Source organism: Saccostrea echinata, unplaced genomic scaffold (genome assembly GCF_033153115.1).
Source record: "Saccostrea echinata isolate AGI-Se365-2 ecotype Australia unplaced genomic scaffold, CSIRO_AGI_Sech_v1 ptg000044l, whole genome shotgun sequence".
NCBI classification, from domain to species: domain Eukaryota; kingdom Metazoa; phylum Mollusca; class Bivalvia; order Ostreida; family Ostreidae; genus Saccostrea; species Saccostrea echinata.
The window spans coordinates 57,043-76,719 of NW_026889793.1; the positions used below are offsets into that span (position 1 = coordinate 57,043).

The window sequence follows — 19,677 nt, forward strand, 5'->3', positions numbered from 1 at the left end:
AATATAGGCGTCGGGAGCAAATTGAACGTGGCGGGGGGGGGGGGGAGGGGGGCTAAACCAACAAAAAAAAAGATCGTGGGGCTAAGCCCTCATTGCCTATATTATGTCTATCTTTGCAAAAACAATTTGGGCTAAGCCACCACCCTAGCCCCCTCCCGGTTCCGATGCCTATATATGTACGTATACATGTTGTTTCTGGCATGTATGATGTCAGAAACCGGCATTATTGAGTAAATTTTCCCATATGAAAATCTGATTTTCTAAAAGAGTGGTAACCTGCATGTAGACTGATTATAGTGATGGGGCGTGTTTTTGCACTCCGTCAGGAAAAATTCATTTTTCTGAAAACAAAAAGTGGAATGATGATTTATCTTAAATTCTACAATAAATTTATTTTGCAAGAATTTTAGTGCACTCATTTATGTCAGTCGAGATGCAACTTAATTATTTGACATATGCCAGACAAGTATAATCAACACATGAATTAGTTGCATGTCAATATAAATAATTTGCATGTCAACATAAATAAGTTGTGCATGTCGATCAACATAAATAAGTTGCAAGTCAATTAACATAAATATATAAGTAGTCGTATGTCGACATATAAAGATCGAAGTTGCATAGATCTAGCATGTCAGTTGGAAGTCACATGTAGGCGATTTTTGATAAATAAAATTTTCCAAATTCATCACAATTTGTCTTGCATGTCGACATATTTTATGTTGCATGTTGACATATTATTGACATTTTTTTAAAATAGAAAACTAACTTGCATACTGAGACAGAAAATTACATTTTCTTGACATTATTTGTGGTATGTTGACATAATTATCTTGCTAGTTGACAAAATCTTTAGAAGAGGAACTTTCATATAATAGGGGCAGAAAGATACCACCAGAAATATCATTCAGACATATTAATATAATTCTAATACATGTAAAATTTTATAGAAATTTTTAAATACCTTTACTTATCATATCGAATACTAATATTTTTTTCAAATTCTAATGTTCTGTCTTTAACAATTTAGGTCGGACGATGCCTCATGTCTGCGTAGCAGTGAATCTCGGCAGATGGTAGACTTTTTATCTGGAGAGAGAGAAAAAAATGTAGATATTGTGTGATCCGCACCCCCATTCTTTCCTAAGGTCACAAAACACATGAGCTTTCACATGCCCATACACACTAATCAAATAGCAACTCCATTCAAATATATCTGAGGGGCCCTATTTAATTTATAATGTATGAAATTCCTATCGGTCATTGGTACCAGGTCCACTAAAAATAAATCTTTTCTGGCAAGTATGTTGACCTATTCGCGGAAGTTGGAAAGTAGTTGCGCAATGATCGATTGCGCAGAATATGCAAATCACCCGTGACAACAACTACGTCATCAGGTGCCCCCGATGCGAGGAATATTACCTGCTAAATATTATTTGTTTTGGTTTGAAAATACAGCTGTTCTTAGAGGTGAAACAGAAAATGAGGCGATTAATGGTTTAGATAATAAGAATTGGAATGTGTGTCAAGCTCTGGACTATATGATCGTCGACAACAAATTCGTTTTTTGTAGCGGATCTTAGCCGCGATAGTGCCTTACGCTCGTAGTAGAAGTGCATACATCCAAAATGGACGTCCGTCAACCCATTGAGATCGACCCAGATTTCGAGCCACAGCAGCGAGTGCGCTGTAATACTTGGCCCTGTCGTCCACAGGAGGATGTGGTAGAGGCGCAGTGCTCCCCAGTGTCGGACGAATCGACAGCAGACAATCATGTAAAACCGGACAATCTGGGCTTGAATAAAAAGACTTCGTCTCGGCGTAATGCATGGGGAAATCTTTCCTACGCTGACCTAATTACGAAAGCGATTCAGAGTTCTGCAGAGCAGAGACTGACATTGTCACAAATTTATGATTGGATGGTACAAAATGTTCCCTATTTTAAGGATAAAGGTGACAGCACAAGTTCAGCAGGATGGAAGGTTTGTATCTTGTGTCACATTCCTGTGGTTAATTTTGCCCTCTTTTGATCCTCGCCGAATGTTTGTTTTGACTGTGTGACGTAGCGGCTCTTACCACGTGTTTACAACTGTCCCGTTATAATGTCTCTCTTCTTTCGCCAGAATATATAAAGCACAATAATTTCATATAAATTTATTGTTTTTACTTACAGTTTTTACAAGATTGAATATATGAATATACAATATATGCAAGATTGAATATGCATAACACAATATTTTATCTGTACAATTTTGTCTTAAAGGCCAAGGAGATATTTGCTGATGATAAATTCATCTACTTTTACATGAATGTAATAGCAAGAATTGAATGTCTAAGACACTAAAGATAATCTGGCTCTTTGAACTCATTTTTCTTAACTGGGTCAACATGGTCAAGACCTTCTGGAAAGCATACGAATGAACCTGTAAAATGGACTACTGCCTCTTTTAAAAAAAAAATACCGAAAGTAAAGATGCAGGTATTGCACACAGATTTTAGATGCCAAACCAGGCAAATGAAAAAAATAATCTCTACTAAGATTTCTTTTTTCAAGAGTGATTGGAAGTTCATTGTAATCTGATATTTATATATATTCAATTTCTGCATTAATTTCCCCTTGACCTATATTAATTAATAGACTAGTCCTTTTCAGTGGGTATAGAAAGTTGTTCAAAGACTCTAGAAGCCTGTGCATGGCTAATGACTTCTGGATAAGCATATCTGTAGCCTGAAATGACAGGCTGACAGATGGAACTCGTCAGTCATTGCAGAGTATCAGATTTAAATTGGATCACACAGGGCACATGGTCTGAAGATCAGAAAAGTTGTCGACAATTTGTCTGAAGGAGAAATAAATTATTGCTTGATATATTTTCAGAAATAAAAATCTGTTCTTTAAACATGTTAAAAAAATTAAGGGTCAGCAAAATGTTAGAATTGTGCACATGCGGGGTTTATCAAGGCTGTTTAAATGCGTAAATGGTACCTTTCCCTTTTTGAAAAAAAAATGTAAAAATTCCCCTGTTAGTTATGGAAAATATCCTGAGTGATAAAACATATATGTAACAAATATATCTAATTTGTGCCAATTCTAGAAATGCCCCCAGATATGCTCCCAGAATGCAAATTCTTGCAACATTTATCAGGAAATTTCTAGAGGGGCATGCCTCCAACTCCCATAGTATATTCATAGTCCAGTACTGATGTTGAGATTTTTCCCCTTTTATGTGAAAAGGGTAGTCAAACAAAATGTTTAGATATAAAATCCCGGACATTTTGGTCCAGTGTAAGACTTCTGAAAATGAGTCATTATTCATTAAAAAAAAATACAGCTGAGCTCAGGATTGGATGTTTGTACTCAAGACCCTAGGCTTCAAATGTAACAGTATGATAAAACCATTTTGATTTATACTGGTAAAAAATTAATGTTTGAGATACATTGAATCATATGATCAATAAAAGGTAGTAAAAATCCACTTCATCCAAAACCTCATTAGACAAGACAAAGTGTAAACAGAATTTGAGAAAGTAGTGTTGAATTAAGTAATGGTTAATTAATGCTGAACTTGTCTAAGACAAGTAATATTAGATTGATTATAAAATGTTGCCCTGACAATGTGTCCTAATACTAGGACAAAATTAAGCTACTGACAGTCCTAAATATAGCAGCAAGGAGAATTTTAGATTATCCAGTGTATGAATGGTACAAGCCAAGGTGCCTTGCTGCTGCAGCTTTTATTATGAACCTGTTGAGTGCTCAGGTGGCACAGGATGAAAAAATACCGAAATTCTATAATTTGAATGCATATTTCAGTTGTTTTAATTGCTAGACTTATAAATGTGTGGATTATGTGTGCATTTGGAGGGAAGTAGTTGTATTTCACATTGATTGACAGGTCTTGACACTTCACTTCAGAGACAGTTCACATTCCTACTTTAGTGGTGATTATAGTAATTTCACCATGAATATATATATATATATATATATATATATATATATATATATATATATATATATATATATATATATATATCTAGTTTATACAACACAATTTTCTGCAAGTCCAAATAACTTTTTTCATTATGGTGCAGTGGTTAGAGCATCTGCTCTAGTCTCGCGACGTAAGTTGTCTCTGCTCAATGGCCCTGAGTGCCGAGCATAGGTATAAATTTGTAGCCCTCCACTGGCAAGTGGTGGCGTCTCCATATGAGTGAAAATTTCTCGAGAGGGACGTAAAAAAAAAATTTCATTAGTGTTCAGTGCCATTGTCTTGGGGATTGTGATTCATTGTGTCTCTTGTATTGAATTGATGGTTAGTTAAACGGTCACAGTCACTTTGTAACAACAAAAACTTTTCAAGAAGGAATAAGCCCCTCCCCCCCCCCCCCCCCAAAAAAAAATATATATATATAGTCCTGTTACTCATGTTTCCAGACTGATCCTCATTTTAAGCCCTAACTGTACAAGATGTTGTACTGATAAAAATACTATCTTGTACTGATCACAATCACTTGTGATCTTAGCAGTATAATTCTATTTATAAATCAAACTCTTATAGTGTTAAGTTGAAAAGGATTAAAACAAATATATATAAACATCTTACTTTACCTAGATCTGAATGTGTACAAGGAGTACATTTGTAATTGTTACCTTCTTTTGGTTATAATGTATACACGAAAAAATTGATCATTATGTAAATGACTAAATCACTCCTTTCCATCCATTAGTTTTACAAAACTATGTGATGAACCTATAGATTAGGCACGTTAAGTGCTAAATTTTGTGCAGTCATTTTATTTAGGGGACCTATGGCATACATTCAAAGTTAGTAAAGTAAATTAATAGATCTTGGGCTATAAACAGAAAAATGTTGCTGACAAATGTACTTCAATTTTGGGATTGATGGTATATGACAACAATTCCTGAGAAGTTTGATAAATGTACAATGTATTGCAATTATAGTCTAGTAACTTGCAAATTTTTCCTAATGGTGACCTAAATACTTAGTCTTGTTGACATAATTGAGTGATTTATCAGGAAACTTATTGGTAGGTTCAGTTTGGCACAATTATTTTAAAGGCTGTATCATCATGCAGAGAGACAATTTGACTTCATGTAATAACACACAACATATTGGACGATTCAGGGAGAGAATTAATGATCACATTTAATGCTATGAACGACCCAGAATTCTATATTTGTCTCAATTTGAACATACTTTAAGTTAATAGAAATTTTATGATTGCTAGTGTACATGTGTGCCTTGAAGGAAAATTCATATGTAGTCAAACTTCACTTCAAATTTAAGGAGATCAATAAAGAAAATTGAGAAAGATCAGATGGGAAGAAAACTTAAAAAATATCTGATGATTTATAAGATATCAAGGTTTAGAGAAGAATTATAAGTAGGACAGGACCAAAAGTTTTTTTGTTGTTATCTGGTTATTGACATATCAGTGTCTCTGTGATGATCAGAGTAAGGCTATTCTATGTTTCCCAGATGCTTAATAAGTTAAATCTTGTTATATGTAATACATTGCAATAGATGTAGTCTTTTCATGTATGTCTGTCAATTTGGTTCTGAGATATAAAGGTAAACATCCACATTATATGCAGGTCAGATATGATTACTTGTAATATGGTAGGTAATTTTGATGTGTACAGACGAACTCATTGTTTATAATTGAGATCTAACAAGTCATCTCTCTGTTTATTAGTTCATAAAGTAGGTCTGCAACCTCAGCACAGTTTCATAAAAACACATTATCAGCCTTTAGTTATTGTCAAAGAATTAATTGCACACCTTGTATCCTCAATTAAGTAAAATTCATTCAGAATTTTGGGGGTGGGGGTTGGTTGGTTGGTGGGTTGATAACAGTTCACATTTCCGAGTTATCCTTGAAAGAAAATAGAAAATAAAACAAGCTAGGGCATCATAAAGTGGAGCATCCCCTCGCAAAATAGCTTTGATCCAGATAATTTATTACTTTTGTAACTTCCATTAAATGTGTACTCACTCACACACAAGCCTGTTGCTATATATCCCCTCCAACTACATTGCAAGGGGGGATAAAAGTAGTGTATAGGACAGATTTATAAAAGTAAATATGCCCCAGATATTTATGTAGTTGCTATATATATATGACATTTCCTATAGTTTTCTGAAGAGTGCATTCTAAATAAAATGCAGACTATATGTACAAGCACATCTGAGAATATACTGAAGCTATTATAAATGATTTCTTGTTTTCTTGGTTGATCTTGGAAGCGTTTAAAGAATCATGCCTCCTTGAGTCACACTCCATTATAAAGTATGACAAATGAGTGATGTTTTTGGCCAACAGTCAGACTGTAAACAACTGACCACATGTAGGGATTATAAACGGCATATGTCGGTCAGAGGTGTGGACCGACACTACTTCTGGAGGGGTACCTGTCAATTTAGAGGGGAAAAGGGCATAAAGGACTCCCAAAACAAGTTAGTGAGGTTCAAATTCAACACTCAAATTGTAAATTTATTCACATGCATCAAAGATTTGAAATCACTTCCAGATCTTCAAAAAATATATTAAATCTATATCTGATTCAAAAGATATATCTATAAATTTAAATTTAAGAGCTTTTTACTGTTAGTTTTGGATGCATGTGTTAACTATTACAGCAAAACTCAGTTTACTGTAGCCTGTATGAAAAATAATTATTTAATAGCTAATGCACATGGGATAAAAATCTAGTGTGAGGAAAGTTGTTTATTGTCACCAAGAAGAAGAAATGAAATGGATCTATTTCAGTGATCAAGTTCAGAACTCGAGGTGACTTAGACATACTGCAGGTTGCTCACAGAAAACTGACTCCTCTGAAAATGGACCACAGTATGTCATGGTCTGTACACATCTTAAAAATGGCCAGAAGTTCAAACTAAAACATATATATACATGTATATCAAATTGTGAACCCGATTTTTTTCCAAGACAACCTAGATTTAACATATGTTCAGGGGTCTAGAATTTTTTTTGAAATTCACTTGCCCACGGGCAAGTAATGACTGGGAATCCACTTGCCCAGTTTCAAAATTCACTTGCCCCCAAAAAGATAGAGAAAATCGTCTAGTTTTACTGATTTATTTTTTTTGGAAAACATACCAGAAAGTCATTGAATTTTGCTGATCTGTTTATTTGAAAACGTATCATTAATTAACCCAAAACAGAACTCGAAAACTAAAATCTAGAAAAATATAAACAAATCTATTTTATTTTTTTATTGTGAGGTTTTAATGTATAAGCCACTTAAAAGCAGTTATTATGTACTTGTTTATTATTTTATTAAAATATCTATTGATTTAATCATATATTGACAAAACATTGTTTCCAAAACATCGTTTCTGTTTTTAAAGCCATTCTGTAATTTTGAGATCTTTCCGGATTGGTTCCGATATTATACAAGTAACTGGACTTCCTATGATAAGCATTGGAGATTACTGATTAAAGAAACGAAATGTAGCAGACTTGTGCAGATTTTAATTACAATGTAATTGAATGTTTATTGTTATTGAATTCTTTTAATAAACTCGAAAAGTTTTACTGGCTTAGCCTGAAATTTATTACTTTCCCGTTCGGGTAAGTTTATCCTGAAAACTATCTTTCCCGAGATGACATTTCACTTGCCCCGGGCAACGGGAAAGCGTAATTCTAGACCCCTGTATGTTGTTCTTCAGTTGAAAGTTAATGTGAACAATGATAATAAAATAAGAAGTATTGAAACTGTTCTGGATTTTTGAGCAGTCTCTGGAGAATTCATACAACCATTTTTTCACTACTTTTTATTGTGATTTTCAGTTCTAGCCTTTAAAGTACTGCTATACATGTATATATACATGTATTCAGTCAGAGGAATTAGCGGTACATGCATTAATCTAACAATTGTAAAGGAAAACGCCCATCATCATATTCATGTAAATTTATAATTATTCCTTTTTCCTTAGATCTAAATGACATGCTAATCACATCAAAAGATTATGGAAATAAGCTAATAAACCATTGTGTTGGAAACTGAGTAATTGCATTTGAAGACTGGTTGGTTCTATCTGTGTACTTTATGAAATAATGTTAAGCAGACAGACTGACAGACAGACAGACATGGCCTGCCTATTACAGATTAAACTGTCTAGTTGACTTGTTTCATGGGGTCATAAAGTACAAATGTTACTGAAGGGCATCATAAAGGGTTTCATAAAGTGAGAGAAAAACAGGAGAACCCTATTTTCCAGTAAACATGTTAAGTCCATGGTAGACCAAGACATCTCTAACTTTTCAGCAGGGCTAAACCTGGTAAATGCAGTGTTAATTCTGAAGATTCAATGTTCTGTTATAATAAGTTTTTAAACAAGATTTATATCTTGTTTCTGAGTCATTTTGGTATGCATAGATCATGCATGTGAATTTGGTACAACTGGAGTTATGATGGCATTTATTCTCAAAAGTGAGATTTGGAGTGAAATGATTTTGATGATAAATATAAGAAGAATTTTTTTCTTTCAACACCATTGGCAATCAAAGTCATTGGGACTGTATCTATCTGAGGAGGTTGTTTAGATATTCACTGACCTAATTCTAAGATTAGAAGTATGCATAGTCAGCCAGGACAGTTATGGTCATTTCATGATCATTTTTATCAGCCTATCTCAATTGTATCAACCAAGTGAAATAACACACAGTTTAAATTTATAGATAAAATGTTAATATGATGGAGTTTGTATGATTTGAATTTAAATTAAACACAAAATATTAATGGTCTCTATCAGCAGTAGGTGTCAAGTTACTAATAAGTACTCGAGGACCTTGCAGAGTGCAGGACAGAAACATTTGTTGGGCTTTCAAAGAGCAAGGTTAACTTAGGGCCTTTTTTGGCCCTGTGAATTTTTGAAAAGCCAAAACTGCTCAGTTTCAGTTGACAATGCATTTAATATAATTTTGACCCTTGGTGACTGCATATCTTTTAAAAATGATGTAATTGCTCACTAGTTAATGCATTATGACATCATGAAATACATCATTATTCCAATATCCTTGGAATTCCTTCAAAAATAGCCGAAAGTTTAAGCTATTTTTTTCAACATTTCATATATTACAGCACAACCTCTGATCCAAAATGTGAAATTATATTGTTTCTGAAGATTATAAAACATTTTTTGGATCAAAGCATATGCTCGTATTTTAAGTCTTTTGCTAAAGATACTCAAATACACTTGTTTTCTGCAAAATTCAAGAACATTGCAATTTCACAAACCCTGTACTCCAATACCTGGACTCTCAAAGGAAATGTTGTTATAGGAAATGAAAGCACTAAGTCTGGAACTATACTTTGTATTAATGTTGGATATTGTACAGAGGGCAACAGACAAGTAATTGGTTAAAGGACAGGGCCATTTTATGCATAAAGTGAGCCTAACTCTTTTACAATTGGTTGTCTTGTGACAATGTGACACTGGTCAAAATTTCTACAATATTCATTTTTACCTTTGGTTCTCATACAGTTTTTGTAGTTCAGTTCTATTTATATGCTGGTGAATGAAAATAATGCCATATGTTTGAGAGAATAACACATAGTTGAGAAGGAGAGATTCCTGAGTGAGACAGTTATTTTTCAGCAGTTTGCTGTGATTTTCTGCTATTTTCTGATATTCTGTGCGCTATAATGCTTCTTGCCTGCTTATGACATTTTCTATTGCATCACGATAGCTAGTGCACAGTGCAATAAATAAATGAAACGTAGTGTAATTGCTATATTACTGGCTGAGCTCAGTGTGTTGAATGTGACATTATGGAAAGAGCATAATGGTTTAATGGCAATCAAGCTGTATGGCTGATAATGTTCCTGGGGGTAGGGGCAAGAAATTTTAATGAACATGTGAAGAAATTGTACGAATATTACATGCTTAAAGTTGCTGTATATTTACCTGACCACTTCCCCCATTTGGTCACCTATATGTATGTTAGGTATTATTTGTAGTTTGACTGCTTGTTAAGTGGATTTCAAGGACTTGACACATGCTCTAGTCATGGTTGAATCAACCTGAGCTTGTATTATGCAAGGGTACATTTAAATGTGGTATAATGGCCTTGATTCCAGCAAAGATTAAAACTTCTGTATGTGCATAGGAACTTTTAAAAAAGTGGCCTGATTTAATGTTTAAAAGCTAAATTTAGATCTCTAATTTTTTAAAGCTTCTGTATTCATAACTCTATCTGTATTCAGCCATTTGCCAAATCTACAATAACATGGTATGCATTTTATTACAATATGCCATTGTAAAAGGCATGTGTAAAAAGGTGTGTTTGTTTTGATGTAATAATGAGGCCAAAAAAAAAAAATTCCGGAACACTCCTCTATCTGTGTTTTGCGCATTTAGAGGCAATAGGGATGTGTAGAAAAGTGCAGTTGGGTCAACAGGAATTGCACTTGAATTTTGAGTCATGTCATTTTAGTTCAGTTTGACGTAAACACTAGTTTGTTTAAATACGTAATTTAAGAGTCACATGAAAAATGGAGTGAATTTATCATTATTTCTGTTGCTTTTATTTAAAAAAAAAAAACTTGAGTGACATGATATTTTAAAGGTGTGTTCTTCCAATATAATGTTGATTGATTGGAATGAAATCTTAGCCGTTTGTTTATTTTAGTGGGGAAAAAGAAATATATGTCATCATTTTGTTGAGACTTTTTTGAATATATTTTTCTTCCCAATGAACAAATCTTCAGTGCATGTTATTGGCAATTTGCATGGGGTTTGAGTTGAGGGGGGTGGGAGTAACAAAATCATTGCTCTTAGAAGAATCAATTACAGAGAGATTAAATTCATTAAGTGCTACCTTATTTTTGTCTCCCACTTTCATTGAAAGTGAGGGATATTTATTTGGGTTTCCTGTCAGTGTGTATTCACTGTGTAAAACCTTCATTTCCAGGTGATATCTCGAGAAGCTTTTGAACTTTTGCAATGAAATTTTACATCACATGTTCAACTCCTTATGACCTCAAGAAAATTCTATTGATTTTAAGGTCAAAGGTCGGGGTCAGAAATTCATATATAGATTCTTTGTGTAACATTTTTATTTCTGGAAGATTTGTCAAAAAGTCTGAGAGCTTTTGCAGATTATTGATTGGAATGAGAAATCATGTGTCACTGTATAGAATTGACCTACTTTATCTTTTGTAAAGTGTGTTATTGAATAAAAAGTAATATTTGCTATTTGTTCTGGAAGATGATATTTAACAAAAAAAAAAAAAAACCAGTTATCAGATTGATGAATTTCAGTTGGATTGTAGATAGTAATTTTAGACCTTAAGAGCTACAAACTCAGGGAGTGAGTTTTATTGTTTCTTGCATGTACTTGCCCATAGTCTATCTGATCCCAGTAAATATGTGTGAGTAAAACATTCAAGTGAAGTCTGTCCTTTTTATATTGAATCAGGAGATATTTCAAATTTAGCTGGCAGAAAATGGAGGCATATTGGTATCTTTCAGTTCTTTTAATTTAGACATCTTCTTTGTATGAAAACTGTGTAATCTCAGTGTTTACAACCCTTTTCGTGAATAGTTATAATTTAATTATTTTTTTCCCAGTTGTCGTAGACAATTGCTATTGTACATCTTGTATCCTCTTGGTTTCAATTTTTCCAACATAATTACTTGAGCATTGAATTGTAAATTTTGGATGTTCATTGTGTCATAACAAGTACGGCTGTGCTGACAAATTGAATAACGCTCATTCTGGAAATTTTTCTACACAGCCTTCTGTGTTATGACACAATGAACATCCAAAATTTACAATTCTATAACCGATACTTATATTTTTACATCTATTAATTTCAAGTTACATTGTAGATTAGTAAGATATAATCTTTTCTTTGAATACATAGTACATATTTAAATGATAAACACCGCACTTGTATAGCTGGGAGCAGCCGTAACAAGAGTATTGCGAGTGAAACCATTTTGTGATATATATATTGCAATATTTTAATTTGAATCAGATGATTAGACAATTTTTACTGTATTCTGGGAATTCAAAATTAAAAAAAAAACAATGTACCATCACTTGATAAGAATTATCCTTGAATGCAGATTTTGCAGAGGAAGGGAAATTTATTCAAACGAGGAAGGAAAGTACATCATTTTAAGACAGGAGCATAGCTATTTTAACATAGAGAGAGAGAAGAAAATGATTGACCTTCAATTTGTATTAAATGTATGTATGGATTGTCAAGTAGCGAAATAATTTAAAATTCATCATATGGTTTAATAACTTTGAATGAGAGTGGCAAGCATTAATATGATTATGAGGATCAGATCCCAGGTTGATTGATGTGTTTAACAAGTCAATTAAGAGATCAAAGAAATAGGGAAATCAGGTTGTCTCCAGTGTTAATTCTTTGTGTTTTAGACAACACTAATCACTGAAAGAAGGGGGCCCTGCGGCCTCTCTGTGTGTCGTACAGAGACATGCAGTAACGTCATCTGTATTAACTGCAAGGTAGCTGACTAAAATCTTGATAAATCAAAATGTCAGAAGTTTACACTTTTTATGTGTTATATGTACTCAAGTAAAATGATTCCATCCAAGAATTTGCAATTGAAGTGGGGAAATGTATATTTAATTGAACATGTTGAAAGATATGATATCCTGCTCAGTCCAGCACAGTGAATCTTTATTTTGGTAGTGGTCATTAATAAAGTATTGGTAATTTGAAATTCTGTATTCATTGTCTATAAATAAACTGCAATATAAAATTAAATCTGGTAAATATTGTTTATAAAAAGTAAATTTCTCACAAATTCTATGTTGGAAAGATTATTTCTCTATTTGAAACATTCTTTGTGAATCTTGAATTGATTTGAGCATAAGACTAGGTTTCTTGACATGCGGAACACTTATCATGCTTACATAAGACTTGAACCTAAAATAAGGTGCATCTTATGCATGTGACATTCTGTGTGTGGGGTCGATACCAGATATTGGAGCTATTGTAGGCTGATTGTCTTAGAAGCTCTCAGACATTTCCGAGTGATTATTCATCTGACAATTGCCAGTGACATAGGGCCTTTGTAGTCTGACCAGGAAGGTGCTGAAAAGTAGGTCACTAGGACAGTGAGGAGGAAATCGGTCCTTAATCAGAGGGAAGCAATCGTTGTGTTATATTGGATGTTCTTTGTAGCGAGAGTTGTATGTACTTAATGTCACATTCTCCCTTGCAGTAAAAGTGCAGAGTTGACAAAGATAATTGTGTTATAAGTTAATTGGTTAAAGTTACATAAATATGTCCTATAAATTAAGAAATGATAGGAGCTATGACATAGAATCATTAAGAATTTATCCTTATGACAGAAACATACCATATACTGTGAAACCATTAAAATTTGTAGGGGCCAATTTTCATGGATTGCTTGAATTTTACAGGTTTGAGGGGACATAATTGAACCACTACAAAATTTAATGATTCCACAGTAATGGAAATTTTTGGCGACCATCTAATTTTGGAATAATTTAAGCAACATAAATTTAATGTTGCTAACAACTCAGTGACAAATATTGAGAAAATATGTATAGTTATTTCTTATATAGATAAAAATTGAGTATGTAAATAAAAAAAATACCCTGATTTAGCATAAAATCACTAAATGCTGGTTGCTAAAATAACCAGTATTATACAGTATACCAGTTAGAAATATGAAGACCCATAACTTGATTTCAATGTATGTGACCTCTGTAAAAAGTACAAATGACAGAGGTCATCCATTCAGCTGTTAGCCAATCACGGTTGGCAATATCCTGATTAGAAACTCGAGGGGCTCCCCCATTGATGTAAAGTCCGTATGAATGGGATGTGACCTTGGTGGTGAGTTCCCTGTAGGAACTGCTACTGTATCCTGTCTGTAAGACCACAGTCGCATGATTCAAACGATGTTACAGCAGAAAGTCAGGTATCACATTGACAAGATAAACTGGTGTAAGATTGAGGCTGGGGTGAGGATGGGTATTTAAATATGATGTAGGATGAAGGTGGGTCTGTGAGTGAGGTTAGGGGTTAGAATGGGTATGATATTGAGGTGGGGGTGGGGGTGGAGGTGAATGGATAGGAGATTGAGGTGGGGCCTGGGAAGAAGGGTTTAAGCTTTAAGCTTTATAAGGGGTTTAGAATGGATGAGAGTTGAGGCTGGGGGAAGAATAAGTATAAGATTGAGGCTAGGAAGGGGGAGGGAGGGGGTTAGAATGGGTATAAGATTGAGGCAAGGGGATAAAGGGTTTATCATGGGTATGAGATTGAGACTCGGGGTTGTAATGGGAGATTGAGACTAGGGGTTAGTATTGGTAGGAGATTGAGAGTAGGGGTTAGTATGGGTAGGAGATTGAGACTAGGGGTTAGTATGGGTAGGAGATTGAGAGTAGGGGTTAGTATGGGTAGGAGATTGAGACTAGGGGTTAGTATGGGTAGGAGATTGAGACTAGGGGTTAGTATAGGTAGGATATTTAGTCTAGGGGTTAGTATGGGCAGGAGATTGAGACTAGGGGTTAGTATGGGTAGGAGATTGAGACTAGGGGTTAGTATGGGTAGGAGATTGAGACTAGGGGTTAGTATGGGTAGGATATTTAGACTAGGGGTTAGTATGGGTAGGAGATTGAGACTAGGGGTTAGTATAGGTAGGATATTTAGACTAGGGGTTAGTATGGGCAGGAGATTGAGACTAGGGGTTAGTTAACTTAGATGAGGCTTAGGATGGGTATGATATTGAGGCTTTGGGGTTAAAATGGGTATGAGATCGAGACTTGGGCAAGGAGATTAGATGGGGTTTGAATCAATCTTTTTTTGCATAGGCATTTTAATATGAATTTTACACTGCTTTGTAATTCAGGTATTTCTGACTTAGGAATACTTTTGTAGTTTTAATATGTTTTGTTTCTGAAATGTAAATCTCACAAGAGTAGCAGACTCACTAATATTACAGTACACTGTATTAAGAATTCAAACTTTGAGGTTTTTTGTTTGAGCCCATGACTTGAATATGTGCAGAACACCGATTGCACTAAACAAACTGGAAATATCTTCTTAGCCTCAAAGTGGTTATGAAGTGATATGTGAGGGAAATTCATCTTGATACATTCACACAGTATAGATGTAAATCTTTAATTGGAACATTGAAATTCAATGGAGTAGCTTTGAATCACATTTGACACTGGGCAAGGGCAGGGCAAGTCTGTTAAAATGTTCAGTGGCCAGATGTAAACTCCCCCCCCCCCCCTTTTTATAAATGTCATGAAAAGGTTATTCTGGACCCCATAGTAAGATGAAATTAAAATATTTAATGTTCTTTAGTGTTGGTCTTCAGATGTGTCTGACGTGATTGGCTTTTAACAAGATTAACATGATGTAAGAATTAGCAGAGAAGGTCACCTGATATTATTTCTGCTATGTGTAAATCAGCATCCTTAATGTGCTTAAAGTCATTCTTGTCTGAAAATTCTTTTTCCACTTTTTTTTGGGTCTCATTGTGACAAGGTTAACTTTTTTCTGATCACAATAATTTTTTCCCCCTACATTCTGACTCATCATTGAGCATGTTCAATAATATTGTGCTTTGGTGATAATCATGTTTAAAGTATCTTGCAATATAAAAATTCTAAATTTGTTAATTGCTATTTTTTAGCCAGTTACTTGGCTTTCATATCAGATACTTATAGAGGTTTCTAGAAATAAAGAAAAAAAAAATCAGTGAATTCTGTTAGGGTTTTCAATTTCTAAATATTAGAAAATTCATAAATTTGGTTTTTGAAATGGTGAGGTCTGTGAAGGTTGATTTAATTTGACATGTTTTGAATATCTGTAAAAGTTTCTTACTTTGCATGGGCTGACAATAAGATTTTTCAAGTACTTGCCCACTGGCAATTGCATGGTCAAAAATTTGCCCTACTATAAAATATAAAAAGTAGGAAGACAAAATGATCATTACATGTACAAGCCCCCATGTCCACTTGAAACTAAGACTTTTTTTCGCGAAAGGGCAAGTGGTTAACATGGTTAATAAAAATTCACTTGTCTATCCCTAAAATTTCTAGTCCCCGGCACTGGGCAATTGGATTTGTCAGCCCCTGCTTTGCAATATAGAGTATCAAGTACTCACTGTAAAACAGTAAAATAAAGTCTGCTCTTTGGTTATTTCAGAACTCCATCAGACACAACCTGTCTCTACACAGTCGCTTCATGCGGATTCAGAATGAAGGTACAGGGAAAAGTTCCTGGTGGGTCATTAATCCAGATGCCAAACCTGGCAAAACCCCCAGACGAAGAGTCAGCAGTATGGAGACCAAAAGCTACGAAAAACGTCGAGGTCGGGTCAAAAAGAAAGTGGAGGCCATGAGGGCTGCCTTAGAGAACAACAGTCCATCGTCAACAACAGAGGACTATCTAGACTCACCATTGAGTTTTCAGTTGAGTCCAGACTTCCGACCTCGAGCGAGTTCTAATGCCAGTAGCTGTGGTCGGTTGTCGCCAATACCAGCTAGTATAGAGCCAGACCTTCATGATAATCAGGTACCCAGGATGTCCCCGATCCATTGGGGCCAGGAACTGGATACATCTGGAAGCTACAATGATGTTCCATATGATCCTATTATTAGCAGTCTGGTGGATGGAATGAAGCTAGATAGTAATATGGGAATACCAGATGACATGGGGCTCAGAATGGATCCCAGTGAGATCGAGATGCTCGAAGGGGGAATGGTGCACTCTTTGCTCAACTCCAGTCAAGGAAATATCAATGAGAATGTAACACAACAGATGATGTCTTCTAATGGAAACATGAATATGTCGCAGTATAATGATCAAAGTGCCAACTTCAATGACAGCAATCAATATGGTAGTACCCTCCCAGCCCCTCCCACCTACCAAGATTCCTTGAGACGAAGTCCTCAGCAACAGGGCAGCTTAGAGCAACTGTTGATGTCTAATGGAGGATTTGGGGATATGCCATTGCAGCAGCAACAGAATATAAGAATGTACAACAGCCCTCAGTCAGCCCAACATAGCCCGATGTACTCCCAGCAAGAGGCCTTACTAATGCAGCAGAACAGTGGAAGCCCATCTGGTAGTTCTTTGAGCATTAACACACAGATGTCCTCGCCAGCGCGCTCACCTCAACAACAGGTGAGTCCTAATTTCAACAACCATATGATGAATTATGGCCAGCAGCAACACTCGCCACAGCCCAGCATGAAGCCAATGTCTCCACAGCAACCAATGATGAATCGACAGCCAACCTCCCCATCTCAGCCTTCGCTGCTCCAGCGCTGTCTGGAACAGAGCTCTGAAGCCCTCATCAGGCAGTCACCCTCAGACTCCCTACTCAGACAGGCCCTCACTCAGAAGTCTAGCCCACAGTACTCTAAACAGACAACAAATACAAATCAGGTCCCCTTCTCCACCTCACAAAATACAGGCTTCACAAATCTGTGTCCAGTGCCCAGACAAAACATGAGTCTGAGCAATGGACTGAACAACAACTTGGTTTCTTCACAGCAGAATGCTAGAAATGTCATGACATCACTTCATCAGGCTCTTGCTGGCTCTCCAAATATGACCTCAACACAGTCAGTCATCTCTTCACAGCCAGTAATCTCTGAAAACAGTTCGGGTACTTCCCTGAATGAACTGAGTCCCGATTTCTTTGAATCAGACAGTGACATGCAGAAAGTGCTTCAGCAGGAAATCCACCTGGAGGGCAGTTTGGATTTTGACTTTGATCCGGTTGGCACAAGTCCAGCAGGATCTTTAGAATCACAAAACATGGTTCGATAATGATGGTTTTCTGCCCTAGCAGGTATGTAGGAAAAGATGGAGTGATTGTGATGAGAAGACTGGAGTTCAAATATCATTTCAGTAGTTGTTGTGTCTAACAAAAAAAAAATATATTTGTTGTCCCCCAGACCGAACTCCAGATTCTCTTTATGTGGCAGCACTACAATATCAGCAACTTGAACAACAGAGCAATACAGAGCGAGGATGCCCTGCATACTCAGCTATTAAAAAGGAGGTGCATGTGGAACTTGGAGTGAAAATAAACAAAGCCTCTACTTAGTAATAGTGCAGAGTAAGAGGACAAATGGTCCAGGAAAAAGAGAACATTTAAAGGGGAGAAAAGAGTGATCTCAGACATATAGTGCATGTTCAATCCGTGTGCTACAGATTTCTTCATGAAGACTCGAGTGTGTCTCGAACACATTTACAGAGCTATTCAAGGAGTACACATCTATTCTCGATACAGTAGCCACACCTCATGGAAAAGGAAAGGACAGCAACAGAGCCATTTATATATTCTTTACGGAATGATGAAGTGCAATTTCTGAAGAAATTTCATGAGTCACTTTCACAGATTTGTTGAGCTGGGAGTGAAGTTTGCGAGTTTTAGGACCATATATCTTAATTTTATGGGATCATTGTATATGAAGTCTGAAAACTGATAGGTATGAAAAATATGGCAGGATTGTTTCTTCATAATTTTTACGTTAGAGGTTTTTTAAAATCATAACTTCATAATTTTTACGTTAAAGGTTTTTTAAAATAAATTTGTAGGCATGTACAAGCATTGATATGCTGTTTTCTCAATACTTTCCCCCCTCATACTGACAAGAAGGGTTCAATTGGAATTTCCTCTGAACATCTTTTTTTTTTAATAATTCAGTAGGTTTATTAGAAAGTGAAATCCTGATACAAGCATTCTCTAGCTGCTGGGTAGAGGGTAAAGTGTGCCGCAGAGTGCAGCTCATCATTGGCTCACTAGTGGAAAAGATTAAGACCCTCAATGGCTTATTGATTTGTGAATTTCTTATATGCGGGCAGTTTTTCATGAGGTGTTAATTGAATTAACATCTGTCAAATGACTTGATAGAAGTTGTTAATGAAGATAAGGCAATTTTATTGTTGTTAATTTTCTTTTTTTAAAATGTGTTTTCCCACCATGTTAAATTGCGGGGAAAGACAATTTTTATGAAAAATGTTGAAAATTGATTTATTTTATTAAGATTTAAAAATGTATTTTTGTTTTCTTATGTAATTATGCTTTAATTATCATGGTTCATATTCTCAGTTTATGGTCGGTGTGCTGTTTTGACAGGTATACTCCTTTACATTGGGATTACTGATTTTATTTCTGAGATTTTTTTTTTTGTATTTTAAATCTGTCACTGTTTTTTCCTGCATCTGCTTTTTGGAGAAAGACGTGGGAGAGAAATATGCCATCTCGATACCATCTAATCCAAGCAAATGTTGATAGATATCTTACTTTAATCCAGTGTGTGGCCCTGGTCATTTACATTCAGCCTTAGTGACTGGTGTCAAAATATAAATTTATACATAAGAAGTTTATATCTGTGAAAATGCATACTCTAGATTACACAGGCAGGAGTTGGAGAGAATCTGACATTTGGCTGTAGAGCATTTCCATTGATTTTTCCATTATCTGCTTGCCAGTGTGAAGATTATGTCGACTGTGAAGTTTATGTTGATGCAACAAGCCTTGCCTTAGAAAGTATATTTTTCATCATTTTTTTCTCTCTATTCCAATGAATCATCATGAATTTACTCCTTCAATGGATGGAGTATAGTTTTATCAAATCTCATTTAGTGAT

At 35.3% G+C, this 19,677-nt stretch overlaps 1 protein-coding gene across 1 annotated transcript; it reads left to right on the forward strand.

Annotated features, from left to right (window-relative positions):
• The first annotated feature begins 1,406 nt into the window (after positions 1–1,406).
• LOC133201498 (forkhead box protein O-like) lies at positions 1,407–18,372 on the forward strand. Its single transcript, XM_061337295.1, has 2 exons — positions 1,407–1,982; positions 16,217–18,372. The coding sequence occupies exons 1-2, from the start codon at positions 1,629–1,631 to the stop codon at positions 17,846–17,848; spliced, it is 1,986 nt and encodes a 661-aa protein (XP_061193279.1). The 5' UTR covers positions 1,407–1,628; the 3' UTR covers positions 17,849–18,372.
• Positions 18,373–19,677: the final 1,305 nt, after the last annotated feature.

Excerpts from the sequence above, each read along its gene's own strand:
- LOC133201498 (XM_061337295.1), top strand. The coding sequence starts at position 1,629 with ATGGACGTCCGTCAACCCATTGAGATCGACCCAGATTTCGAGCCACAG. Across the intron at positions 1,983-16,216 it reads CAAGTTCAGCAGGATGGAAG|AACTCCATCAGACACAACCT; the intron begins GTTTGTATCTTG and ends TGGTTATTTCAG.